Raw genomic sequence first — 27965 nt, 5'->3', positions numbered from 1 at the left:
TGATCATGAGAAAAAACTTTATTTATCCCTTGTTTGAAAAATAATTTTATCACTTAATGCAAAAAATAATTACTATTATACTATAATTGTCGTAGTGTATGAATGTCTGTATCTATGTATACTATCTTTGCTATTGTAGAATTCTCCCATACGTTTCAGTTCAGGGGTCTTTGTCTCTCTAATAATGTCTGTGGTTCTCCACAGACAAAAAAGAAGCAGGCTATATCAGTGTAAAGAAAACATGCTTAATGTCCATACTCATTCTCATACTAATTCAAAGAAGGTATGCATATTTATAAATACCTTTACATCTGAATCAACTGGCTATGCCCCATTAGTATTGTTCTGGTTTACAGTGTAAAGCAATATGAATGGTATTATGCATGTAAAATAAGTTCATTTATCTACTTTTCCTTTAAAAAAAAATCCAAACTACATTGTTGTATGTATAGCATGACTTTCAGCCCAGTTTATATGAGAACTTACAGATTATGTATTAACGTATAACTAAGAGTTTAGTCCTCCAGGTTGGAGCCTTTTTTGCTTTCAGAACTACTTTAATTCTTTGTAGCATAGATTGAGCAAAGTGCTTAAAACATTCCTCAGAGTTTGGTCCATATTGACATGACCGCATCTTCATTGCTGCAGATCCACTTTGTGAATCTCCTACTACACCACTATTCCAAAGATGTGATCTTGCATCTAGATCACAGTAGATCAGCATTTTCTGAAGTACTCATGCCAGCCCGTCTTGTACCAACACCAGTGCCACTGAAATCACCCTTCATCCTTATTCTGGTGCTCATTTTCAAATTCAGGAAGTTATCTTAAGTATGTCTACACCATCTGATTGGTTTATTAGACATTTTTTATTAACAAGTATTTGAAAAGAAGTGGCCAGTGAGTTTATATTGTTATATTTTGGGTAATTAGTCAATGTGTGCACCCATAATGCACTTATGTTTGCATTAATTCCTGTCATGTAGTTTCCATTAAAAATATTGAAATTAAATGCACCTGCTATATTTGCCAGGGCACAATTACAGACCCTACTCAAACAGCTTTCATGAAACTAAAAGGCATTTTAAACACACAGTGCTCAATTCAATATATCCAGGTTTTTATATAGCACTAGTTCACAGGTACAGTAATCTTTTTTGTGGTAAAGTAAATAACCTACAATATTAGAGAAATAATTTTGTTGTTTTTATGACTTAATATAGCTGTGATCTGAATTAATCATGTAAATTCCAAACACAAGGAAAAACCAAACACTTCCTCTGAATTGTACTGATTTTATTGAACAATTCTTCAACACAACAATGCAGCTTCTATAAACTAGGACATTAAATCGTAGACATTAATTAAAAGATGTGTATGTGTGTGGTGTATTTTATCTATGTACTTGAATATTTCTACGTTAATTATACACAATTATAATACACTTATTTCATGCTTATTTAGTAATGGTGTTTGCATTCATACTCTTTCCACTCCCACTAAGCACAATATATGGCGTTTTCTGGGATTTTTGCTTCTCCTGCAGTAAAGCCACAGTTCCCAGAGGAGTATCGCTGCTGCTCATCTTCTTCAGCAACGCCTCTTCCTCCAGCTTTTTCATCCTCCTCTCGGTCTTCATTTTTCCAGACCCCTTTCCATGGAATCGATGGGAGAGCTGCCTAAAAGCTTCTTTTGGAGTGAGTTTCCGCCCAGACTCGTCCACGTACTCAATCTTGACGTCAGGCTTGTAGCCATCCTTCTCCTTGAAGTCTTGCGTGAAGCCTCTGTATTCTTCCCTGCGGCTGTACTTGTCATCAAAGCCCATCTTGTCCTCGATGCAGTAGTCGCCATTGGGCAGGGCACCCTTTGGCGCTTTGACACGTGCTACTTTCTGCATTTGAGTCTCCAACAGACCCTTATTTTTGCACAGCAACAGGGCAGCAGCGAGGCCGGAGTTGACGATGGGCTCCTCGTCCAAAATGGTGGCAGAGGCTGTGGCGAAATCTGGTTGTTTTTGTTCCTCATCCAGGTTAACTGTGCTCCATCCAACATTCTCATCCATGTCAGAGTCTGAACCTCCAGCATCATCTTTTTCCTCCTCCTGTTCAAAGTCCATAATGTCTTCCTGGTCCTCTCTGTTGCCTGACAGTCCGTATGTTGGGATATCACCCAGGGTTCTGCAAAACTCTGAGGTAGCATTGAAAACAATGTTGTTCTTCTTTTCAGGATCGTCTTCATTGTCATCTTTAACAAGCTTCTTAACCTGCTCTGCCACCTTCGCCCCAGAGTCTTTCAGGAGCTGCATTTGCTTCAGCTTCCTCTGCTTCTCCAACTGCTTCTGCAGCTCCTGCTCTGCCTCATCCTCCTCAATTACAGCTGGCTCAGGAGGGGTAAATTCCTCATCGTCGCTTATGTCCATTTCTGCCATCCTGATGTCGTCAGACAATAGGGGGATTTCATGCGTCACCACCTTCTCCTCTTTCTTTACTTCTTGGTCTTCATCATCCTCCTGTTTGCGGCCTCGGCCACGTGTCCTGGAGCCAAAGTCAGAGCTGCGGGTGTCATCGAGGTGAAGGTCATCTGCAGTGGATGTCTTCTCCTTCTTCCTGATCTTCTTCACTCTACGTTTTGTCTTTTTAAAGCCCACCATTTCCTGTGGTGTGTAGTACTCCGAGGCGATAGAGAGCGCAGGCATTTCCAAGGACTGGGCCTGATTTCGCAGCATTTCTTTCATGGCCTGGAGCTCGCGCTCTCGCTCTCCATCTGCAAAACCACCTGTATTCAACCGGAAGCTCTTTTTCTTCTCACCTTCAATTTCCTCATCATACTTTGACAGAACAGAGCGAGATTTAAATGAAACCATGTCGTCAACGCTCTCCTCTTCTTCGTAAGGTTTGTAATCTGGCTTTTTCTTTTTTAATTCCACATTCTTTTCTGCCTTTTCCTTGTCCACCAGTCCCACATTTACCAGCACATCTTCCTCCTCTTCCAAAACACCTTTGTCTTCAAGGGTCAGGATGACAGTCTGGCCCTCAGAGAAAGACTCTACTTTGTGCTGCACTATGAGTCCCTTTAAATCTCGAGATGTGTACGCATCCTGTTTAATCTGAGCAAATTCCTCCTCTACCAGATTGCTGACACCAAACTCTTCATCCATCTCTTCCAGAAGTTTGGCTCTTTTTTCTGCCATTTCTTTTTCTTTTGCCAGCTTTCTGCTTCTCTCGACCCAGGAGGATGTGTCATCCAGCCAGTCATCCTCAGCTAGGGTTTTGACTTTCCCCAGTTTCAGATTGAGTTTGCGTTTTTCCTTCAAAGCTGCAAGCTTCTCTCTCATCTCTTTCTGCTGCTGGATGACCACGGGGTTGATGGTCTCTGCAACCATGGGTTCCTCTTTGGTCCCAAGCTCTTTCTTGTTCTCATTCAGTTCCAGAGGCTTCAGACCCAACTTTGCCCTGAGTTTGTTTGTTTCCTCGATGCTGAGAGATGCATCTCCGCTCGCAGATTGAGGCTGCACTTCAGTATTGCTTTCCTCATATCCCGCATCTACTTTCTCCTTCTTCACTCGTGGTTCCCCGCTGCTCCTTTCACCCTTCCCACGGCTCTCCCGTCTGCCTCTTTCCCTGGACCTGGAGCGCTTTCTTTTCTCCTTGTCTCGGTCCGAAGTGTCTCTGTCGCGCTCCTTGTGGCGATGTTTCTTATGTTCACGACGGCGCTCCTCTGTGTCCTTATCGCGGCTCTTTTCCTTATGTTTCTTAGACGAACCCATCGTTTATCTGAAAATTACAACAACAACAATTAAAAATGCAAGCAGTGAAAAATAAAACCGCTAGCTTTGACAATTTTAAGATTTGATTGATGACGGGAAAGCGGTTAGCTTTCCCTTGCTAACTAGCTTACATAAGCTATGAAAACTAAGTCATTAACCGAAGCCACAACTTACGTAGTTCGAAGGCAAAGATTGAAATTTGCGTTCAAAATCCAATCTCGGTAAGGGACTAGAATGGTCGGCTGTATGTTTTCTTCAGGCCAGTGTAAATAACCTCACACCACGTTCGTGTAAGTTTAAGAACAAAAAACAGCGTACGACAGTGTTGCTGTTTCCTGAAAACGCACTTCCTGCGATCGTCAGCCAGAGGCTGACGCCGCCTGCCGTGCGGGAGTGTATATGTTATGTCACGCTAGGGATGCGTCCATTAGTTGGTGCGTCTCGGAAACGTTGCTAATAATTAAATGGATTTCACCGGACGAAGAGAGAATCTGTGAAGCTCTTTCTGGCGTATATGAAGAACAACGACGGGCAACAACATCTCTGTCCGTTTCTGGCTCTGAACGGTGACACCACCGTTTCTTATCTTGGAACGTAAGCTAGCTACCTTAGCAAGTGCAGTCCTAACAAAATGACCAAAAGCCATCACTTAACATGATACGTTTTGGTACAGCTACGTTGATGCTAATGTGCGGTGGCACAGAAGTTATTCAGACCTTAAGTTATCCACATAAATGACCGAATTTGCAGCTTTTAAGTGTATTTCAGCTGTCGTTACGCGAGATATTTGTGAGACCGAACTTTTACCTATACATTTAAAGTTAGCTGCACTGCGAGCAGCTGCTACGGCGAGCCTGGGAGCTGGTTAGTACTAGCCAGCTCCATCGGCAAGCTTGACAACTTTAGCCACTCGCTAGCAACACTAGTTTTCTCATTCTTTTGTAGACCAGCGTAAACGTTAAACACCGGGTTAGCTGGTACGGGTTAGTCGGGGTTGCCATGGCGATTGCGGGACGGAACTAGGTCACAAGTGTTGTGCTAGTGAAGTTTAGCAAATATGATGTGTACGCTGATACTAGGGTTTGTGTTTATAGCCAACACCAGCTGCTGCAATACTCGTCGCTGGACTTCTTGTTGGTAATATTATAAATTCTCCTGCGGAGTACAGGAATGAAGCTCGCGCTAGAAGCCGCCGCGCGCTGGGGGGAGTATGTCATAGCTTAGCTTTCCCCGGGAATCCGAGCGGGCCACATACAATAACCAAACGGTAGCTAGCGCTCAGAGACAGGGTACCGAAACAGACGGCACGTTTATGTGATCAGCGCAGAGGTACTGATGCTTTCGAGCTTTAAAATAAAGCCGCTAATTAAACTCTGTTGGTAAGAACTGATGCATATTTAGCTTTACCGTTAACTGTGACTGTCCATCATGTGAAGCGTTGATGAAGTTTTATTCAGAGCCTGTTTAATCAACCGTACGTTGTTATTAATAGCTAAATACGATTAGCCAAGTGACCTTAGTCATAAAGTTAAATTATGAACAAGGTCAAGTTCGTTTTAATGAGATGCGTAATGCCCTGTCTGTCATTGAAGAAATTGATTTAATTCAGTCCGTGGTTCAGTGTGGTGTCTTTCTGTTGTGGATTCCAGCAAGCTTTTAAGAAGCGTTTGCTTAACCACACGGGGTGTCATTTTGATATAGTTGTGTGTTACTTTTTTTGCTTACTTATTTTGAGTGCTTTTTCTGTGCTGACCAGTATGACAATTTTTGTGAATTTCAGCAAGCTGTAGGAGGGTAGCATGGCAACTGGAGGTACACCTTTTGATGACAGTGCAGAAGAGCTGCACAACTGGACTGTAAGCAATTGCAGTCTTGAAGATAGGCTGAACAACATGGTAAGGGCTGGCCCAATGCTGAATGTCAGAATGGTAGAAGCCCCATAATTTCATTGTACATGTACAATGACAATAAAGGACTTTTCTCTTTTTGAAGTACAGCTCATTATCTTTTTTTTCTACCAAGTGATATAAACGCTATGGTAACTCCCATTTATAGCCGTCTATCCTACTTTCTTTTGTATGCTATTTACACTGTGTATTTTAGTTTTGTTTTGATAGTATTATGTAATTAATTGCCAATCAATTTCCCTACGGGATTAATAAAGCTTCTCTCATTCTGATTCTGATCAGTTTCATGTCCATTTTGGAACTATGTTAAACTGCACTCTCCTTTAAAATAAATACATTTCATTGATTTTACCTTGAATAATAATTAACCTCAAATGTTGTTTTTTGTGTGTGCTTTCCTAAGGATTGGGGTGTACAGCAGAAGAAAGCCAACCGATCATCAGAGAAAAACAAGAAAAAGCTGTCAGCTGCGGTGGTGGAAAGCCGCCTCACTAATGATATTTCGCCAGAGTCCACTCCTGGGGCAGGTCGCAGGAGAGCACGCACTCCTCATTCCTTCCCCCATATGAAGTACACGACCCAAATGTCTGTACCGGACCAGGCTGAACTAGACAAACTCCGGCAGAGGATCAATTTTACAGACCTGGATGAGGTAAAATGCTTTGCTTTTTGTTAATGGGTATTACTGTGATAGATTACTAAAAAGTGGCTTGCATGACTTACTGTTAGTGATATGACACCTATGTCCCGTCTCAGGTGGTGGTGTTGTATAAAAATGTTGACTGGCTTCATTTGTTGCTTTTGATTTCTGTTCAAAGAGCTGTTGTGCAGTAACACAATACAGAATTTATAATCTGACAGTGTTTCCTGTGACTGGATGAATATGGCTGCTGTCTTTTAGGAAAAACAATTACAGGAATGCACATGCATGCCACAGGAATCGAGTAAGGCTTACAAGTCATACTGGCTCATGAGAGCAGGTTGCAGACATATCATTGGTATAAATTTCAACTGGGAAATGACACAAAAAAATGTTATAGCTTGGCTACCAGAGTCAGGGACAGTTTATTTTTCAGCTTCGGGTGTCCCAGCCTTCGCATTTCTTTGTTTCACTTAAAAAATTTGGTTGCTTTTGTTGCCGGTTGGGAACAAAAATATTCAGTAGTCAGATTCATTAAAACATCAGGTTTATTAACTAATTTATATGGTAATGATCTCAGAAGTCCCAGTATCTGTCAGGCTACACTTATCATACCGTCAAACTAAAAAGTTAGTGATTAAATCTGCTGTGGCACTTCAGCAGTCGCTGGGGGAAGTGATAGCAGAATATTTTTCATAGTTTGATACAGAGTTGTTTGACTGACCTTGTTCTGTTGCACCAGTGTGGGTGGCAGAATGACAGAGCGGCACACAAGCGTGGGAGATGAATTTGGGGATTGTAAATGGAGAAAGCAAAAGAGAAGATTGTTAATATATAACTATTTGTTTGGCTCTTCATTAGTGGAGAAAGCTAGAAGTTGAGGAGAGTGTTTTTAAAAAAAAAAAAAAAAAAAAAAAAGGCAGTTAGATAAATATATAAATAAAATTACATACCTTTACAATATTCATTTATCCTTTGTCAGATGTTTGCTTTAAAGAAACAAAATTCTGAACATTTACTTCACTTGCAGTTTGTGAAATAAAAAAATAAAAAATACCCAAAACTTTGAGTGGTGATTTGTCTGATTTGTGATGACTTTTCTTACTCAGAGGAGCATCGGCAGTGACTCCCAGGGGCGCGTCACAGCTGCCAACAACCAGCGCCAGTTAGCTGTCGAGAACAAGAAGCCCTATAACTTCCTACCTCTGCATGTAAACACTAACAAAAGCAAGGAGCTGCTCCCCCCCTCCTCCTCTGCCCCGGCTACTCCAGTGATCACCAAGGAAACTAAGAAGCAGAGCCAAGGACTCAGAGACACATTAACTCCTGTCGTTCCTACGAAGGAACCTCCGAGGCTCGGTCATGGCAGCACAGACAGATTGCCCTCGTCGCACAGGGAACATGGCAGAGGAGAGCCGAGAATAGACAGCAGCCAGGTAATGTTTTGTTGTTACTAATTTGATCTGTTGTTTGATGTCCGCTTGATGTCTTGGAGTTTTGATGATTGAGTGGAGAGCAGTTTGCAGACATATCAATCCATTAAGTAGATAGGAATTTTAATGATTGAAAACTCTGACCAGCCTATGGTGCTATGAGGAAAATAAGACTTTTTAAAGCAGTTAGAGGAGATCTATTTGGGAACTTGAATCTTTAACAGTGTGTTAAACATGTTTGCACATCATTGAAACCTTGTATTGATCAAAACAGGACAAAAATGACATGTGAAGTATTGAAACTGCTAACTTGCTTGTTATTTTTAAATGCAACACTATGTTTGAAGTGGATGCAACCAATATCATTTGAATAATTCATAAGTTGGAAAAACTTCAGCAAAAAAAACTTTGGAACATCTAAAAATAAGTTAATATCAGTTTGCAGTGGCTGAGTGGATGCTTAGTTGCTATGAATGCCTACTTTGAGTAACATTCTTAAACTTTTAATGTAAAATTGCAAAAAAGGGGTTATATTGTTATCTGTGGTATATAATATTAACATTCAGATGCTGCAAAGAAATGTTTGCAAGCAAGGAACAAGGCCTAAAACCAGCTACACGTGGTGAATAGCAATTATAGTTAGTTTATGGGGCAGGTACAAGACCTCCAGCAAAGACAGAGTGTGGACTGTTGAAGTGTTGCAGGTAAATGGCACTTACCAAAAACACACACATTTATGTTTATAGTTAATTTGACTGAGATGCAATGAAAATTTTTGATCTTTTCTTGATATTTATATTTTATGCAAGTGAAATAACCTATCCATACATATATGTGTCGTCGTCCGTGTGTTACTGCACTCAACTCTGAGAAACGAGAACTAGGATGAAAGTGAGGGAGAGCCAGTGCAGCTGAAACGAGGCTGTATTTAGGGCACTTTATAAATATGCCACCCTCTGTGCCCAGTGTTTCCGCCCAACCCCCTTTCTTGCCCTTGTTTAGCCCAGTCTGAGCCTTCCTTACAGATGCTTGCTCACCTATCCTACAGTCTTTCTCAGTCTACTCTTTATTTTCAATCTGAAACCCACACCCTTACACCACCCTCCTCTTTTTCTTTGGTCTCAGGTGGTGAGCAAATTGGTACAGATCCGCGAGTATATCAGTAAGGCCAGCTCCATGCGGGATGACCTGGTGGAAAAAAATGACGTGCCGGCCAACGTGGAGCGTCTTTCTCATCTCATCGACCACCTCAAGGAGCAGGAGAAGTCCTATTTACGGTTCCTGCAGAAAATGCTGGTAAATTTGATATTTGTTTCTCCAGCTCCACCCGAATATCTTTTAGAATCTGCTTCATGCTTTTAACATCATTTGGAAATTATTATTTTTATTTATTTATTTATTTATTTATTTATTTATTTTCTTTTACAAATTTGGCTTCTTCATAACTACAGTAGTTTGTTGTCTTTGGGCTATTCCACATGCTATTTAATAAATAGTTTAATCATATTTTAAGCTATAATATGCTATAAAAACTGTAACTACCATTTTTTTATTGTTCTGTGATTTTTTTTTTATTATTATTAATTTTTTGTGTAGTTTTATTTAATATTTTCTCTGAGAAATTAAAATTTCTAGAAAGATACATTTTAGTCTTAAGCCTTGTAGTCTACCAATTAATTATCATCACCATCTATTGCAGTCGAGAGGGAGTATATAGGCATGCCAGTTCTTGATTTTATCCTTTTTTACAATCACTGATTGTTCTCTCTGCTGCTTTTATAGGCACAGGAGAATGAGGAAGATGATGTGGGGACGCTGGACTCTGCAGTTGGCTCAGGTTCAGTGGCAGAGAGCACTTCTCTTAACACAGAAGTTCGATCTTCAGATGCTTCAAATGCAACAGTATGTACAGCTGTTATATACATATGTGCAGTACGTACACACTCTGTTTTGTCTTTGAGTTCTGTGATGAGAAAATGGAAACTAAACATTTTGTCCCTCCTCTGGCTTTTATCTTGTCTTATTTATTTCTTCTAACCTTCTTGTTCAGTAGCAGTACAGTATTGTTAACATGGCTTTTGGTAAAATAATGCTGACTGTCTGTGGGTTTGCATTGTTAGGGAGGAAGGCCAGAAGCCATGCGTGCTGACCAGAAAGAAGAATTGGAGAATCTGCGTAAGCAGCACGAGTTGCTGAAGAAGATGCTGGAGCAGCAGGAGCAGCTCAGGGCCCTGCAGGGCCGACAGGAAGCTCTAATGGCCATGCAGTACAGTGCAGAGCAGGCACTCGCTGTGATTGAAGACACTGGTGAGATATACAGTAAAAAGTGACAGGCATAATCACTGTGTACAGACTATTAGTGTGTAGGGTTAGAATGATCATTCACATCACATCGTTGTGTAAATTGGTCTTAGAGGAAAAATTTAAAACGATTTGTCTCACAAACGGTCGGTTATGCATTCCTGACATCTTAGATGGAATATTCTCAGGAAATATTTATTCAGCAGAGCTAATGTATTTACAAACATTAATCAGTATTCTCTGGTAAAGGTGTTAAGAGTTGAAATTTATATTCAGTGACTGACACAAATAAATCTTTCTTTTTTTTTCTTTTTTTTTTTTCCCTCTTAATTTCTTTGTTGTTATTAGTTGTCACAGAAACCACAGGCAGCGTTTCTGGTCTGAGCATCACCTCAGAACTCAATGATGAGTTAAACGATTTGATCCAGCGGTTCCACAACCAGCTTCATGACTCTCAGGTATGGTAGAAACTGTAAATTTACTCTCTCATGTCCATAAATCATATAATTTTATCCCCTCTGTTTGAGCCATCAGTCTACAGACTTTAGATTTACATTAGATTCATATCAGTTCCATCAGAGCCAGTCATGTCAGACTATTTGTTTAGTACGGTCTGGGAGTAAATCTGTAATGCTGGTGTGAATGGCGTTAGTCTGCCACTCATTTGACAACCCATGTCAAATCTTGAAAAATCCTCCCTGTAGACTAAAGCGGTGCCAGATAACCGGCGTCAGGCAGAGAGTCTTTCCCTCTCCAGAGAGGTGTGCTGGTCTAGGACTCCGCAGCCTGTTGGCCCCCCTCAACACAGGCCGCTCCTCCACTCTGCCTCTGGCCCACACACTGGTCTAGACACTGGAGCAACAGCTGCCAGCGCCAAACTCACCAAACTCCAGGAACTTCAAGACAAAAAGCAGACCATGGACAAGATCCTGCAGGAGCTGCATTCACTCAGAGACCAGACACTCAATAATAACTCACGTATGAGTATTTTTAAGGCATTCTTTTCAACCATTACATGGCTTTTATTCTTCTAAAGTTGTTGATGAATTGCGTGTGGATTCACTTAGGTCGCGGCTTGTCAGCACAGTACAGTCTGAGTATGGGGGGATCTTCAGAGTTTCCATCCACTCTGACCTCTGGGGCCTCAGCCTCAACTTCCTTTCATCCTTCAATTACACAACAGCAGGACAGCTCCAACTCAGCAGATAAGCTCAGGTGCGTACGCAAACAAAGACACAGCTTGAATAGGCAGGTCAAATATCAACAGCAGGTTGCTGTACAGGGAGTGGGGATATAGTATAACATTGACGTCACAAAACCTTCCACACGGCCTCCTGTTGACAAGTTTCATCCTTTTCTAAAGTGCTCTTGAACAAGACACTAGACCTCCTCGTTTATGGCAGTCTTTATTTTCTTTTTTCTATACTTTAGCCTTTGAAAAGGAAGAGAAATGTGAAAATATTTTCCTGGCCTGTCACTTAATTTTTAATGATTAAACCTAGCATATACTCACATTTCATTCACTTCCTGCAGGAAGCTGAAGGAGGTCCACAAGCGCTTGAATGAACTGCGAGAGTTGGTCCAGTACTACGAGCAGACTTCTGATATGATGGTAGACGCAGTAAATGAAAACGTGAAAGATGACGATGATGAGGAGGAGGACGAGGAAGATGAGACGGAGGATGGCTCGATGTTTGAGGCCATGTTTGACTCGGAGCAGGAGAACCGCCAGCCTGTAACTAACATCAGGTGGGTAACTTAATGAATAAAATGTTTTTTGAATTTCTTAATCTTTGTTAACAAGTTCAGTATCTTTTGTTAAAATGGTTATTATTGTCACTGGTTCCAAGTTGCAATATGATAGCATTAGTAATTAGGTGATTGTGTGTAAGTAATTCTACACCGCAACGGTCACTGCACCTTATCTGTTTAGGAACCCACAGCGCGGTGGGAACTGGGCAGACCTGAACAGCCTGACCAACGGGCGCAGCCCCAGGAGTGGCGCCACAAACAACCGGGACGGCAGGCTCAACACTGAATGTGAGATCAACAACCGGTCAGCAGCAAACCTTCGAAGCCTCAACATCCCCTCAGCTATAGGTACACACTGCACAGACTGACACACACTTGATGGTGTTAGTGTTATTTTATAAATAAGAATATGTGAGTTGAATAACAGAGTTAGTCATAATAGGCTTATATAAGCTTATACTGCACTTAATTTTTTAATTTTAGTTTCAGTCCAAGACGGTGTAGTTGGAGTACGGCACCTGAATTACATAACAGATTGAGCTAGCCAGTAGGGAAAATATGACATGGGAAGGACTTGTGGGGCTATCTACCATTTGGGGTTTAAACTTTCAAAATAAAAGCAACAAGGTTGACTGCTGCTAAACTGCTGTAGAAAAAATTGTAAAAATTGCTCACCAACCATTCTCTCAGACTGTAGTACAGTCTGAGAGTAAGTTTGTAATGCTGGTGTGAAAGTCTGCCGCTTGTTTGACAACCCATGTCAAATCTTGTCAAATCCTTCCTGTAGACTAAAGCGGTGCCAGATAACCGGCGTCAGGCTGCAGAAAAATTTGTAAAAATTAGGCACCAAGCATTCGTGAGAGTCTTTAACCCTCTCAGGCTAAAATTAAACTTTTTGTTGCTAATGCACAACCAAGTCCTGCAGTGGTACTTCTGAGTAAAAAAAAAAACAACTCATAAAATATGTATGTGGGGTAATCAGGTTGTTAGTTTTTAACTGTTGCAAATCAGCAACGCCTGCCTCGAGAGGGTTAAAATACCTGGTGGCATGTCCAAATAAAATCCTATGTATGAGAAACTCATTATATGTGTTGTCTTCTGCTGTGTTTTGACCATTGTATAAAATAATGTTAACCTTCATTTTTTATTTCTTTGACTTGAACAGCCACTTAAAGTCAAAGTCAGACCAATGTTTTGTCTTGTTTTTCTGTGATCTGTAAGTGATACTCCTGTAACTTTGCTTTGATTTAGACTGCCAGTACAACAGAGACATCCCCTATAATTTGTTGAAGGATGAAGATGGTCTTGATAATGAGCGAGGGGCGCAGGCTGTGGCTCCAGACAGCGAGGCATCGGAGTCTAGTCGGAGGAGCAGCCTTGGGAATGAAGCTGGTTTTGGTCAGAAGGTCCATCGACAGACTGCGAAGCAAAAACTGTGGCAGCTGCAGGAGCTGGTGGCCATGGTTCAAGTGAGAAAGATGAGAGAACAATGCTCAAAGTTCTGTGGTCATGAGTTGGGTGTAGCTTAACAAAGTAAAAAGATTTTTTTAAAATCCAAACTACCTGTAAAGCAAAGACACTCCAGATTAAACTGTCATTAAATAAACCCAGCAACAACCACTGTAAACCATCATGAGGCTCTGATTCTGTAAATGTGTGTAAAATTAATCATTTTATCCCACTACTGAGGAATCTGTTGCTTACATGCACTTTATTGGTACTTATGGGACTTATGTTTAGGTTCACTATTGAAATACGAAGCGACTTAACAGATTACAGAGTGTTCCAAGCTTTAAATGCTAACCCTACCAGCTGTAGCTGAACCACTGATACTGTGCCAAAGCTTTTAGGTGGAATTCAGTAAGAGTACTTAGACATGAGTAGACATGTAGAAATGTTTTGGATTTTTGGAGACAAATTCAACAACCATTACTTTTACTTATGTTTTAAATAAACATAAGACATTAGTTTGTTGGAATATGAGAAAACAAAAATGAAAAAACAAACACACCTGCAACTGCAAGAAAAATAGGAAAAGACTCTTAAAGACGCTTAAAGCAGTCAGTTGAACTGTTCCCTTAGATCATAAACGACTGACTATTTTAGTGAAGAAGCACTGACCCAATCTGTGTGTATCCAGAGTGATGACACAGATGGAACAACAGCTAATGAGGATGAAGCTTTACGCCAGCAGCCAAATAACACCAGGGCTTCTGTGCCGGGGACATTAGGAGCAGGATCAAAACAGAGTCCCAGAGAAATTACCCTCTCCAGCAAAGCCAGGTACAGAACTGTAAAAATATTCTTTTTGAAAACCCTTTATTTGACTTTGAAGTTGCATCACATCAGTCCCACCCTATTCTTCTGACAGAGAAAAGCTGTATGAGGAGAAGCTACGTCAGCAGAAGCAGGAGCTGAAGATGCTTCATGAAGAGCGTCAGAAGCTCATTGAAATCCAAGGCAAGATCCAGGACTTGCAGTGGGCTTGCCCTGACCTTCAGGTACTTGACTCATATTAATACACATACATGCAGCTATATGTAGGACTGGTGGCAAAGGGAACAGTCTCAGTGTATAAAAACTGACATGTTAATGCTTTAAGAATGTAGTAAGTAATGCTTTTTATTTCTGATTCTTAGTACTTGAAATTGAATTTTGTGGATTCAGTTCATGTCCACCTGTGTTGTTGTTTACACACAAGTGACTGGAGGCAGCTCAGTTATGGCAAAGCCAACCAATGGCACAAACAAACTTGAAATTTCTAAAAATAACTCACTAAGAAAAATGTACATAACATAAGGTTAGTAGATAAAGTTTGTAACATTAAAACATTGATCTCTTGTTTATACTCATACTTCAGAAGTCTTTTTTTTTTTTTGCTTTGTTATATGACAAATTGAATTTTAATCCAGTGTAACTGTAACCACAGATTTTATTCCAACACAGTTAGCCATGTCATGTTGCCATTGTGCTTAGAAGTCAGGTGTTACGAGCTGTTTTCAGATGTAAACAGTATTTCTGCTGGTTTTCCTTCCAGTCATCTGTGTCCAGCACGGTGAGTCAGCAGGGTTTGCTGAGGAAGGTTCCACTTGCAGTTTCCACTCCTGCAACCGCCCCGGCTCCTCCATCGTCTGGAGCCAAAACAAACTCAGCCGTACTCAAAGCCACAGCCCCAGAAGCAGCTACTTCTTCAGTCACTGACAATGAGGTGACAGACTCCACCATAGACGACAAAACACCTGCTAGCTAACTATTTAAACCAACTCTTGTGATATATCAAACACACTTTACACTTTGAGAATAATCCACATCCACTGATTGTTTCTGTTCTTGCTTTGAAATGGCAGCTTTGGTCAGAAATGCGTCGCCATCAAATTTTGCGCGAAGAACTGAGACAGCGAAGAAAGCACTTAGAGTCATTGATGGCTGAACACCAGAGGCGGAGTGGTCTTGGAGACTCTGCCTGCCAGATTGAAGATCAAGAGGGCATCGCTACACCCTCACAGCCTGTCAGCAGGGATGAAAGGTAGGAGAGATTCTGTTCTAGGGGTCTGTCTCATGAGGAGATAATTTTTTTGAAGATGAATAGCAGCGAAAGTGTGTAACGCATGCTCTCTTTTTCGGATGCAGAGCATTTCCTCTGCTAGGTTGTCATTTGTCATTGTTTCACAAACGTTTTGAACCATTGTTCATGATTTGTTATTAGAACAATGGCCACCTGGGGTTCCTCTCCATGCCACCTGGATGATGACGATGATGACGACGATGATGATGAGGAGGAGGAATATCGCTCTGAGATGGGCGCAGAGGAAGAAGAAGAGCAGGAAGAATGTACAGATAGCACCTCTGATGATGACATTCATCTCTACTCACCAAGCAGGAACCTGTGCTCCTACAGTAACAGGAAGAATCAAGGAAGGTCAGACAAAGTGGCAAAGGAAGGATTTATGTCACTGTGTAGTGATCAATAATTTACATGCTTTTTTTTTTTTGTGTCTGCAGCAATCTGAAGCCTCCGGCAGCCTTTTCCAGTGACAGTGGTGGGCTTCTTCATAACAAGACTAAGGCCAAGCAGCAGTCAAGAAGTTTGAACCAGTCTGGAAGCCAGCAAGGGGGCACACGGCGACAAGAAAACCTGCGCTGGGCCTCGGAGCTCTCCTTCACAGAGGGCTCGTATCACTGGCAGGAACAGGTCAGCCAGCTACAGAGACAGTTGGACTACAGCACCAGCATGTGTCAGACACTCCTGCAGGACCAGCAGGTTAGTGCACTCGGCACATACATGCACAGATGCTGAAATGCTCTTTGGTTGAAGTTTGTGTCCAGTGTTTGGATTAAAACCGCTGTCAACAAGTGAAAAGCATTCTTTTTGTGTCTCACCTGTTTCCACAGACACTATCATACATGCTACAAACTCTGCTGACAGGTCAGTACAGCATGTTGCCCAACAACCTGTCATCACCACAGGTTCAGCTCATCATGCACCAGTTACACCAGTGCTACACCCAGCTGGCCTGGCAACAGAACAATATCCAGAGGTGATAACAGCAACTTCAATATGTATTTTTCACTTTATGTCTATGAAGTACAGAAACTACATGATGTCACTTTTCTTTCAGACTAAAGCAGGTCCTCAATGACCTTCTTCATCAGCAGCAGCCTATGCCTTCCTCTTCATCAGCAGGTTGGCAAACCCAGAAGCAGGGATCATCCCAGGAATCCAGCTCCGGCCCTCCAGCCTCTCCTGGTTTCTTCCTCCCCTTCTCCTCTACCCTGCATCCTTCAGCCAACAACATGACATCCCCGTTTCCTCCCAGTATGATATGAAAATTTATCAGCTTTTGAGTTTAATTCTCTAAATAATTTTTGAATTTTTGTGTAATAGAAACGACAGAGAGGGCAAATATTTTTGAGTCTGAAAAGAGAGGAAGTTTGCAAGCAAGCAAGGAAGCAATTTATTTATATAGCACTTTCAGAACAACTCCCAGCTGAACACAAAGTGCTGTACACTTGACATGCCAGAAATGATACACTTAACAAGTAAAAAATAAATAAATAAAAATAAGATGATAATTAAAATGACATTTAAAATAATAAAATTAGCACAAATAGCAAAAAAATAAAATAGTATAAAATGATAATTAGAATTACATTTAAAACAATAAAATCAGGGTCATACTGTGTCATATGCCAAGGAGGAAAAATGGGTTTCAAGACTTGTTTTTAAAGTGGACAGTGAAGGGGCCAAGTTTGCATAAGGATTTTCACTTTTTAACCAGAATTATTGATTATGATGTACTATAAAAGCCAAATTTTACACTTGGCCAGAAATCCTATTTTCCACTCTAAAATTAAAAGTATAACCTCCAGTGACTGCTCTGGCATAAACACTATTGAAAAAATGTTATTATTGGTGTGAATTACACATTTTCAATCGGTGCATTTGATTTAGAAATGGTTAATATATTCAAAGGGGACCTTCAGTAGGTGTGAAATGTAAAAAAATCTCACTGTCTGACTTAATTGCCTAATTGCCATCTTAATCTAAGTTGTTTTTTTTTTCTTTCTGTCTGAAGGCTTTAATTTATATCCCCTGTTCCCTGGTTCCATGAGTGACTTTCCTCAAGGTGCAGTAGGTCAGGCTACTCCTGAACATCAGAAGCAGCAGTCAGATCCCAACACTTCAATCAAAACAGAATACTTGAGTTTCCCTCCACCGCTGCAGCGTTCTCCTCTTAACACTTCTACAGAGAGAGGGTATGTCAATCAATGTTGCCTGAAAACTCATTTGTGTTTCTTTATGGAACATTATTATCAATACCTTCTTTTTTTCCCTGCCTTAGGGCGGCAGGTTGGCTTAACACCTCCTACTCAAACAATATCACTCGCCATCAACTGTCTAACGCTGAGGCCCGAGAGTCTCCCTCCTCCTCTCCCATTTTTGCCAACCACCAATCAAGACATCGTGACTTTGACAAGGGGTCGCAGGAAAGCTTAAGCAGCATGCCCGAGCCGGTCGATCCCACCACCATAACAAAGACTTTTAAAACCGGGCGCAAGGCCTCCGCACAAGCCAACCTGGCCTCCCGAAGCAAGACTCCCAAAAGCCGCCGCAGGAGGAGCAAAGGGCAGGGCAAGAACAGTGAAGGTATTAAAAGTGGAATGCTGCACCCTGCTGAGAGGCCAATTGAATATTTTATGCAGGAAGCTCCTTTTAAAAGCTGTTGAATTCAGTTCCATTGTATTGTGAGTTTATCTTCAGGGGCATTTTTCTGCATTTCCTTACCTAAGTGTCAAATTATTGATATGAGAAACATTATCAGTATGTGTCTTTTCATTTGTTGGTGGCTCCCTCAGGTCATGAGAGCGACAGTGTTGGCAGCACTGCAGACTCTGTCCAGGAGAGGGCAGACACGTGCCACCAGAAGGAGCACAATCAGAGTCTTTTAGACAAACTTACTCAAGAAAAGCTGGACAGCAAGGCTAAGCTTGGGAGCAAACGGAACGACCTCTCCTCTGGTATGGCTGAAGCTGCTTGTAGTAAAATCAATGCACCCTCCTTTTCCTCTGTTATTTCTGTGTGTGTGTGTGTGTGTGTGTGTTTTCTTTTATTTATGATCCACATTATTTTATTGTAGAATGTTTATTCTTTCTCTTTCATAATAACACCCTGTCTTTTTATTTTAATATATATGTAATTGACTTGGCACATTCTTCATGACCACAGATTTCATTTTAATTTTGGGTTAATTTCCTTTTTTTTTTTTTTTTTTTTTTTTTTTTTGTCAATTTTAATTTATCTTACTCACAGCCTATGCTTGGAGAACACCCTTCCTCTCTAACAGAATTGCATGCACTGAAGCACCAGGTAAAGTCACCATGCAGATCTTAGCATTACTTAACTATCCCATGCATGGGCTTTTTTGTTTTCTTCTCCTTTTTGGCTTAACTAAACATGTGTGCAGGATAAATCTTTAGCTGTGAAAATAGTCAGTAGTTTTTTGTATGGTATTTTCTGTTGTTTGTGGCAGTTTGCAAATATCTGTCTGTAATGGTGTCACATCTTTAAATTTCAGATGCAAGCAGTGACTTCTCACTGTTTGAAACGCTGAGGGAGACCATTTACTCTGAAGTAGCTACTTTGATATCCCAGAATGAGTCCCGGCCACACTTTCTCATTGAGCTCTTCCACGAACTGCAGCTGCTCAACACGGACTACTTGCGCCAGAGGGCACTGTATTCCCTACAGGTAGGCTCAAAATTTTCACAACATGTTCAACTGCTGTTTAAATCCAATGTCCTGGGTTCACATAAGATTTTTGGGTGATTTTTATTTTTTTTATTTTATTTTTTTTTCCCATCTGGCTGGAAAGAGGATTCGGTGTGAGAATGTGGCACTGAACATCTGTAAATACAGTCTGTCAAGTATTAAAGATAACTTTGATCACTGACTTGATTTTTACAATCGTCTGAAAATATCTGGGAACACCTCTTTGAAAGAGGTTTGAAAGTATCTCTGCTTTTTGTTGAGACTAGAGCTACAGCTGACGATGGCTACAGATCATCCATCCATCCATCCGCTTCCGCTTCTCCTTTTCAGGGTCGCGGGGGGCACTGGAGCCTATCCCAGCTGTCATAGGGCGAGAGGCAGGGTACACCCTGGACAGGTCGCCAGTCTGTCGCAGGGCTAACACACAGGGACAGACAACCATTCGCACTCACATTCACTCGCACATTCACACCTAGTGACAATTTGGATTATCCAATTAACCTATCCCCACAACCTGCATGTCTTTGGACGGTGGGAGGAAGCCGGAGTACCCGGAGGGAACCCACGCAGACACGGGGAGAACATGCAAACTCCACACAGAAAGACCCCGGCCTGATGTTGGAATTGAACTCAGGACCTTCTTGCTGTGCGGCAACAGTGCTAACCACCGTGCCAGCGTGCTGCCTGGCTACAGATCATTTAAAAAACAAAAAACAAAAAACAAAAAAACTAATTTTGAAAAAACATGGCTACAGATCATATTTTTCAAAATTAGTTTTTTTTATTTTTTCTTTATTTTTTTAAATTTTAATCATGTGATTTTGGCTTCTGATGATTATGAAACTGAAATAATGGAAATAAAACTTTTTTTTCACTGTAATAATTCATGTATAGTGAGTCTAGGCTGTCAGTCTGTGGTTGACCTTAGCTGTCAGCATGTGTCCAAGTCTATTTACTCTAGAGGAGGCTGTAAAACTTGTTGTGAAAGGAGTCTGATATGAGTTGATGAGCCAGTGAAGCTCACTTCTGTCAGATAAGTGATACTGAGGCGATTTGTTGAGGAGATCCTGAACTTTTCTGTAAGTAAGCATTGCTGTTTTGATGCAGTAAGCCTGTGTTAGCTGCTGGTAGCCAGGGTTAGTGAAATTTTCTTTGAAGAGGAACTAACATTGTTTGACTTTGTGGCCAGTCTCTAGCCACATGCATAAAAGGAAGTTAAGTTCAAGAGTTGCATGAAGTTGGTTAAATGTATCCTGTCAATTGAGCAAGATTACAGTATTAACTCAAATAAAGGTGAGGGGTGAATATTTTTTATTTTTACTGGAATTTGGGCTGTCTTCCTCTCTTTTTCCTGACTGCTGTCTAGTTCAGCGCTGTAGCTCTTTGCCATGGCAGGTACAGTGACATATGCACACAAAACAGTAGCAATGGTGGACAAGATAAAGAAATCATGCCGGGTGGGATGTTAACTTAGGGTTGTGTGTGTGTGTGTGTGTGTGTGTGTGTGTTTGTTAGTGCTTCAGTTTTTGTTTTTGCTGATGGGCTTCCTTTTTCATGGACTCTCTCTAGCTTGTGTCTTTGGATGCACTGTAATGTTTATATGTCTGTGACATGACATGGGCAGATAGAGACACTGAAACACTTGATCTAACAGTTATGATACCCTCTCTGTGTGTTTCTTACAGGACATAGTAAGCAGGCATCTAGCCGAGAGGAGTGCAACCGAAGACCAGATGCCCCGTCTTGGTCCTGCAGTTTGGGCTGCCGGCTCTCAGTCTGAGCTCACACCCAGCGAGAGCCTGACTACCAGTGATGCAGTAAGAGAAACATTATTGCTTCCCAGCATGGCATTCTCACACTTTTTTTTTTCTTCCTCCTTTCTCTTGCTTCCATGTCGCTTTGGTCCTTCTGAAGCCTTTCATCCCTCATTGTCATCCTTCCCCTTCGCTTTCTTTCTTACATTTCATTATACCTTTCTTTAATTTCTCTCTCGGCCTCATCTCCTTTCATCCCACCTCGTCTTGTCTCCTTTCATCATTCCATGTCCCTCTTTATTTTCTGACTTTAATTTTCCCTCCCCGATCTTCATTGTCTTTGAGTTTAACTTGACGGCACGCATCAGAAGTATTTTTTCAAAAAAGGAAAAAGAGAAAGGAAAAAAAATGACCCTGTTCTGCCTGTGCGTCTGTTGCCAGATCAGACATGTGGTCTTTGTTCTTCTCCAGGGTCCCCAGAGTTGTACTAATTGGGAGCCAAGGCTTTTGTCTGTCTAAATAATGGCTTCGTTCAGGAGTGATGGATGAAATGTCTAATTTTCCATGCTAAAAAAATGGCGACCACAGCGTATGTGCCTCAAATCTGAATTATTTTTTCAGGAGGTGGTGGAGAAAAATCTGAGGATCACGCAAGACACAATGAAGAAGAGGGATGATGCAGAATCTGTGGACAACGACAGCACCATGTCAACCTCCTCCAACCTGGAACCTTTTGCTAATGATGACCTGGGTATATATAAATGTATTTGGGGAAAATTTCTTTTTTTAAAGTTCCACTTGGAGGTATTCATCTGAAACGTTTTTCCTTCTGCCTTGAACTACAAATCTGGTACCTCCTCTTGCTTTTTTCCCCCGCTGGGCTTGTTAGTGCTGGTTTTGGTAAACCAATCAGTTTACACGTCAGGATCAATAAGTAAACAACAGGACTTTTTGGCAATGTAAAACTTTGACTTGTTGGCCTGCTATCATAACTTGAGAGCAAGGCTGCCATACATTGTTTGATCCCATGGTGTAAACCTGTTTACAGATACAAAACAATCTATTATTCAGTTCTTTTTCTCTTGCTTCACTGATTGTAAAATGTTTGGTGTGTCCCCCCCCTTTTTTTCCTCCTTTCCCTCTCCTTTCTGTGCGGCTCTGACAGGCAACACGGTGATTCATTTAGATAAAGCTCTGGCAAGGATTAGGGAATATGAGCGCATGAAGCTTAAAGCTGAGTTTAACCCCTGCAGCACCAGCACTGCAGGTGCAGGCACTTCTGACGTCTCAAATGCTGAACGTCCTTCTGCTAACCCTGCTGAGCACCTCGAAGGTACCTAATCACAAGACCCTGCATGTGTACAACGAAGGCCTGTGGCTGGCTGATTGTGGTCTTTCTTATGGCTGTTTATTATAAATAGATGGCGTTTTGAATTAATATATATATTTCTCTGTGATCAGGAGCTGCAGGAGGCGAAGTGCACTGCCCTCAGATCGACACCCAGCAGTTGGATCGTCAGATCAAAGCCATCATGACAGAAGTCATTCCCTTCCTTAAGGTAGGATAAACCACAGACAGTGAATAGAGTTTGCTAATATTCAAGTGACGTGAATTTTCTGTGCTTAACAGAAGCAAAACACATTGTGGTTTATTAGTAATTGCTTATTAAACTTTCAACTAAATGTGTATTGAACAAATTAGCCTTTAAGTGGCACCTATTAACCTTTTCAATATTTTCTGTCCTATATACTTTTGAAATGTCAGATGATTATGTTAAACTCTTCCCAGTTTTCAAAAATGTACATGGTTGCAAGAAAGCTCTAAACCCTCAGTTTCAGATTTTCTTGTTTTTCCAGTCTTTAATAAGGTGTGTCTTTCAGGTGTATAGCATTGAGCACAGAGGCTGAACTGAGGGTTTGCACCAAATATAAGAGAAACAGGGATTAATTTCAAATGACTCATGCGAAGTCCAAGAATAAAATGTGGAGTTGGAAATGAGAATGATAGCTGTCCACACACTGCTCTAATGTGCGTTCGGTTGTCAGTAAAGTTCGCGCTTCTGAGCAGTTACTGAAGACTAAAATGACTCGTCACTGTCCGTCTTTCTTCTCACAGGAGAACATGGACGAGGTGTGCTCCGTCCAGCTCTTGACTTCTGTCCGGCGCATGGTCCTCACTCTCACCCAGCAAAACGACGAGAGCAAAGAGTTTGTCCGTTTTTTCCACAGACAGCTGGGAGGCATACTGCAGGTAGGACCGATGCCAGCCTTGCTCTAAATTTGCCTCAACAAGCGCAGTTGGATCACATGAAAAGTTGCCTGTCTGACGGTTCACTCTTTGTTTTTCTTCCAGGACTCTCTCAGTAAATTTGTCGGCCGTACTCTGAAGGATTGCGGGGAGGACCTGCTCGTGGAGATTTCAGAGATCCTCTTCAATGAACTGGCCTTCTTCAGGCTCATGCAGGATTTGGACAACAGCAGCGGCACCGCTTTGGCAGCCAAACACAAACATAAGAACAGGGCTGAGCAGCATAGTAAAGCCAAACACAGTCAGAAGGTTACATCTTTTGTTTTCTTTCTCCAAGCATTTGTAATGCAATGTTAGCTTGAATGATCCTAATTTTAATGCTGTGTTTATTTATTCCTCCGTATTAGAATAATACAGCCGGTGGCGGCAATAAATCTCTTTCTCCAGCATACACAGATGAAGACAAGGTAGGTAATCTTCACACCGATGACTGTTTTATTGGGTGAAACTGTCAGTAATTAATCTTTGTAACGACAATGTCTCTCACTGTCTTCCAGGACCAAGATGAGGCTGAGCAGGGAGGTGCCTCTGCTTCCCAGGAGCTTTACCTGCAGACGCAGATGAAGAACAGTAGGAGCAGTGAGGCTTCGGAGGCTGAAGAGGATAATGAGGATGAAGAAGGTGGACGGGAAGTGCCTCTGTCAATCAGTGAGTGAAAAGTGGAGTAAGAAAAGGCGGTTCTTGTGAATAACTTTAGGTCCTCAGGCTAAAAATGTTCAGTGAACAGAATTCAGCCCTTTGCTTTAATTTGCAAACAGCAAATTATGTTACTTGTCAGGCAGGTTGTTTCTGAGGTGATAAGAGTCTAAATATTTAAAAATGCAAACAAAAAAAACATTCAAATTATGATCCTGTGATTTGAAATCGTTGATAACCACTCTGATAGGAACTTTACATTAAAGGTTTCTTTCAGCCTCACTTTCTTGCTCTTTACTCGGTTTTGTAGTATTTATGACACAAAATTGGCAACTTTTTCTCGTGATGTCTGATCACGCCTCAGTTTTGACTTAATAACTGCAGCCCTCGAACTGTGACGGCCTGAGTTATCCCCGCATGACCCAACGATGCTCCGAAAATCTTCTTGTCGTGTTAAATGGTAAATGGCCTGTATTTATATAGCGCTTTACTAGTCCCTAAGGACCCCAAAGCGCTTTACATATCCAGTCAACCACCCATTCACGCACACATTCACACACTGGTGATGGCAAGCTACATTGTAGCCACAGCCACCCTGGGGCGCACTGACAGAGGCGAGGCTGCCGGACACTGGCGCCACCGGGCCCTCTGACCACCACCAGTAGGCAACGGGTGAAGTGTCTTGCCCAAGGACACAACAACCGAGACTGTCCAAGCCGGGGCTCGAACCGGCAACCTTCCGATTACAAGGCGAACTCCCAACTCTTGAGCCACGATCGCCCGTTAAGAAAGTTCCGCTTTCTTCTCCTTCTTTTCTTCCACCCCACAGGTGGAGTTTGAGGTCAGGTAACTGACCACGAGAGTCAGCACTTCTTGGTCTTCTTTGATCTTCAAGTAGTAGTTTACCTTTTAGGTGTATGTGTACTCATTATCATGCAGTGTGGTACAAACCAGAGGGGGAGCACATCTCTGGAAAATTGAGTGTCTCTGCTCGCTGGCTGAAGTGGAGTCGTTTCAGTGCAGCTGTCTAATTCTGATGCCGTGTTTTCTGCAATTACAAAGCTGCTCAATAAACACCATTATTCTAAAAACCTTTAATCGCAGCCACGTCTCTAACAGGTAAACAGAGGCTGCATGTTAAATGAGCTGCTGTTTAGTAGATCTGAAAGGCTGCTTCAGTAAAAGGTATACAAGTTGAAAGATATCTGACCCTGAGTACAGAATAATAAAAGGTATCTGCAGTGTGATTGGTGCCCTTGAAATGGTGCAAATATTTCAATTACTCTTTATCTGTAATCATAATTTATTGCGTTTAAATGTTTTTGAATCTTCAAATGTTCTTACAGTTTTAAACCCAAAGGTCATTATCTTTTTTCTTTTTAAAGGTTTTTTAAGCACATACTTTTGGGATTTTACGCCTTTATTCAAGAACAAACAGTAAAAACGACCTGGAAAATGGCCAACCAGCTGGGAATCAAAACAGAGAATCGCTGCTCACTTAAACCTGCACCCCGACCACTTTGCCGTTTCATTTTCACTTTTTTTTTTTTGCTTTTCAGGTCTCTCCAAAGCAGAGACGCAGGCGCTGACTAACTATGGCAGTGGGGAGGATGAGAACGAAGAGGAGGAAATCGAGGAGTTTGAAGCAGGACCTGTAGACGTCCAAACATCCTTACAGGCTTCTGCAGACGGACAGGCGGAGCAGGAGAGCACAGCCACGGTCAGCCATGGAGATGTGTGCAACAGCTGTAGCTTACATTATTAAGCAGCTTCTTCTTAGTCTGACTGTGTAATTGTGTTGTACTCCAGGGTACAGCAGCCAGCGAAGCCGAAGAGATAAGAACTGAACAGAGGAGCTCGGAGAATGACGACGGTGAGGCCTTTTCTACGTATTCAGCAGCGGAATTCGATCCCGGCCAGTGCGCGATAGTAAACTTGTCAGGAATATTTTGGGGCTCTCTTTGCACACTCACAAACTTTGTCTTGCAGAAATCGTGAGGTCAGTTGAGACTGTGGATTCTGGAGTGGAGGAGCATGAGAGGGTGGAGTGCCAGAGCCCCGAGGAGGAGAGCAAAGCTGGGGCTTCTGCTGTTGCCTCAGAGAGGGAGTCCACCATGTACCAAGGTCAGGATGTCACCAAGGAGGCAACGACCACAAGCAGCCCAGACACAGACTCGCCCGTCATGATCAGCGTGGATGCAAGTCCAAATATGACCTATATGTGACTTTTTTCCCCTTCCTGTTGTAGAAATAATGTCAAACCTTAATTTGCTGCTTTTTTTTTTTTTTTCTGGGTCTATGCTCAGGAGGTGGGATCTGGTAACGCGAGCCAAAAGTCTGATGAGGACGACTTTGTTAAGGTGGACGACTTACCGCTACAGCTCACAGTCATGTGTGAGGTGCGTAAAGACTAACAGTAAAAAAACAAAACAAAAACGCTCAGTTAAAATGCAAACTGCAAGCATTTTAAAAGCCGAGGCATGACCCCCACCCCGTGGCAAAAGGTGTCTGATTGTACAATGTGTCTGTGTGCTGTAAACATCAGGAGGAGCTGCAGAAGAGGATCGTGGAGGAGCAGCAGAATAACAACCTGTCGGTAGAGATCCTCAACGGGAACACTGAATTGCTGACTGGGCTGGTGGGAAACGCGCAGGCACTGAAGGAACCAGGTATGGATTACAGTCTCTGTCAGTCAAGATCGCAGTTTTGTTTGTGCAGATGTCACACATTTCGCCAAAAGCAAAGCCGCCGTCTCTCGGCAGACATCCACAGACCCGAGCAGCTTTTAAGTCGATACATAAACAAACTGTGAAGCTTTTTTTTGTGACAGCAAATTGTACCCTTTTTTTTTTGCTCTTTTATTTTTCAGAAACCGCTGCTGCCCAGGATGCTTAAAGAATTATACAGATGTTTTGTTTGTTTGTTTTTTAGCAACACTATACTTTAAAACCCTAAAACCTGTTCTGGTTGTAGGATTGTTAACTCTTAATCTGATAGTTTAAAGTTGCAAATCATTTGCGACTCTCTAACAAACACATGTGCAACAGATAATACTAAGACTTGTACTCCTATACAACAACACTTTTGGGTTAATTTTATCCCTGAATATTTAATGTGATTTATGGATAATCTGGAGCGGAGAATTTTCTTCTATGCTCTGGATCACAACAGTTAATCCTCTGCTTGAATCGCTATAGTGCTGATGCTCCTGTTCAGATCCGCCTTAGATTTTTTTTTTTTTTCTCCCATGGTTCTGGGATCAGTTCGATATCACTTGTGATGTTTTGGTTTTTTTTGTTTGTTTTGGTTTTTTTAATGTTTTATTTGTCTTGCTCTGGCCTTACTGTTACTGTACATCTCACCTTTTCTGAAGTTGGTTCCTATTTACAAAGAGATGACAGCTGACTTCAGCTAAATGTTTCTTTAGCTTGAACACACCTTTAAGCTCCAACTCAGCTTCTGTCCCTTCACACTCCTCTTTATATACTGTTTCAGTTAATGGTTAGTCTTTCCATGTATTTAAAATGTTGGCTACAGTAATGAGTTTTAATTAATAAAATGCTGGAACTTTCAAACATGGTTTTGTCATGTGGTTACTACATATATCATAACGATAAATCTCCATTACTGCTCATTGATTGTTTGCTCTTCTTCTTGATACCACTAAATTTGAATGAACTGTCACCTACATAGTTTACTGAACAAATATAATTATATCTAAAAATATGTATGTATATATCGCTTTATAAAGTGGTCGGTGAATGTAGGTAAATATAAGGTATGCCACTTCAACTGGTTAGTAACATATCTACTTAGCCGACTAAAAAAACATGAAGTGGATTTATTGGAGGAAAAAAAAAATAGATCAAAGGCACAGTTCACCCAGTCATACAGAAATATTGTTTCTCTGGCCTGTTTTAGTTTATTCGTGCAGATTGTTTGAGCATGAATTGTCCAGTTCAGGATGTCTGCCTTCTCTGAAATACTGAGCTGTATTATTCTGCAGGAGGTGGTCTGCATCTATGGATGGAAGGCTTGTGCTCATGAAAGTGTGACAGGATGTAATAATATAATGAGCTGAGCTGTTGCCCATCTAGTCTTTTATTTTTCCTGGTTGGTGGATTTAGACAAGACAAAACAGTCCTGCCTGAAATGGCTTTTTTTTTTAATTTTTAAATTTGGTTTGTTGCATTAAGAA

General features: G+C 41.5%; 2 protein-coding genes across 7 annotated transcripts; one reads left to right on the top strand and one right to left on the bottom strand.

Moving 5' to 3' along the window:
• Window positions 1-1281: 1281 nt before the first annotated feature.
• sart1 (spliceosome associated factor 1, recruiter of U4/U6.U5 tri-snRNP) lies at window positions 1282-4131 on the bottom strand. Its single transcript, XM_004549264.4, has 2 exons — window positions 3941-4131; window positions 1282-3773 (listed from the first exon to the last, which is right to left on the bottom strand). The coding sequence occupies exon 2, from the start codon at window positions 3764-3766 to the stop codon at window positions 1457-1459; it is 2310 nt and encodes a 769-aa protein (XP_004549321.1). The 5' UTR covers window positions 3767-3773; window positions 3941-4131; the 3' UTR covers window positions 1282-1456.
• Window positions 4132-4187: 56 nt separating this feature from the next.
• pcm1 (pericentriolar material 1) lies at window positions 4188-27344 on the top strand. 6 transcript variants are annotated; one of them, XM_012918685.5, is made up of 40 exons: window positions 4188-4360; window positions 5547-5661; window positions 6077-6325; window positions 7423-7749; window positions 8872-9042; window positions 9529-9648; window positions 9867-10053; window positions 10396-10505; window positions 10752-11025; window positions 11115-11262; window positions 11581-11796; window positions 11981-12147; window positions 13051-13268; window positions 13940-14082; window positions 14171-14300; window positions 14837-15007; window positions 15147-15325; window positions 15506-15718; window positions 15802-16060; window positions 16192-16337; window positions 16419-16615; window positions 17376-17556; window positions 17643-17947; window positions 18157-18318; window positions 18611-18667; window positions 18876-19048; window positions 20755-20886; window positions 21445-21574; window positions 21989-22156; window positions 22285-22382; window positions 22940-23074; window positions 23177-23380; window positions 23479-23538; window positions 23629-23779; window positions 25327-25487; window positions 25577-25640; window positions 25757-25965; window positions 26074-26166; window positions 26313-26436; window positions 26637-27344. In XM_012918685.5, exons 2-40 carry the CDS (start codon window positions 5566-5568, stop codon window positions 26660-26662), a joined length of 6354 nt encoding a protein of 2117 aa, XP_012774139.3. In that variant the 5' UTR covers window positions 4188-4360; window positions 5547-5565; the 3' UTR covers window positions 26663-27344. The 6 variants fall into 6 exon arrangements, with proteins under 6 accessions (XP_012774139.3, XP_012774141.3, XP_012774142.3 ...); XM_076884791.1 differs by having other exon boundaries at window positions 4192-4332; XM_012918686.5 differs by lacking the exon at window positions 4188-4360 and adding an exon at window positions 4749-4903.
• Window positions 27345-27965: the final 621 nt, after the last annotated feature.

Source organism: Maylandia zebra, linkage group LG6 (genome assembly GCF_041146795.1).
Source record: "Maylandia zebra isolate NMK-2024a linkage group LG6, Mzebra_GT3a, whole genome shotgun sequence".
NCBI lineage: Eukaryota > Metazoa > Chordata > Actinopteri > Cichliformes > Cichlidae > Maylandia > Maylandia zebra.
This window is presented reverse-complemented; position numbering and strand designations above follow the sequence as displayed.

Excerpts from the sequence above, each read along its gene's own strand:
- pcm1 (XM_012918685.5), top strand. The coding sequence starts at position 5,566 with ATGGCAACTGGAGGTACACCTTTTGATGACAGTGCAGAAGAGCTGCAC. Across the intron at positions 10,506-10,751 it reads ACCAGCTTCATGACTCTCAG|ACTAAAGCGGTGCCAGATAA; the intron begins GTATGGTAGAAA and ends TCCTCCCTGTAG. Across the intron at positions 14,301-14,836 it reads GGGCTTGCCCTGACCTTCAG|TCATCTGTGTCCAGCACGGT; the intron begins GTACTTGACTCA and ends TTTTCCTTCCAG.
- sart1 (XM_004549264.4), bottom strand. The coding sequence starts at position 3,766 with ATGGGTTCGTCTAAGAAACATAAGGAAAAGAGCCGCGATAAGGACACA.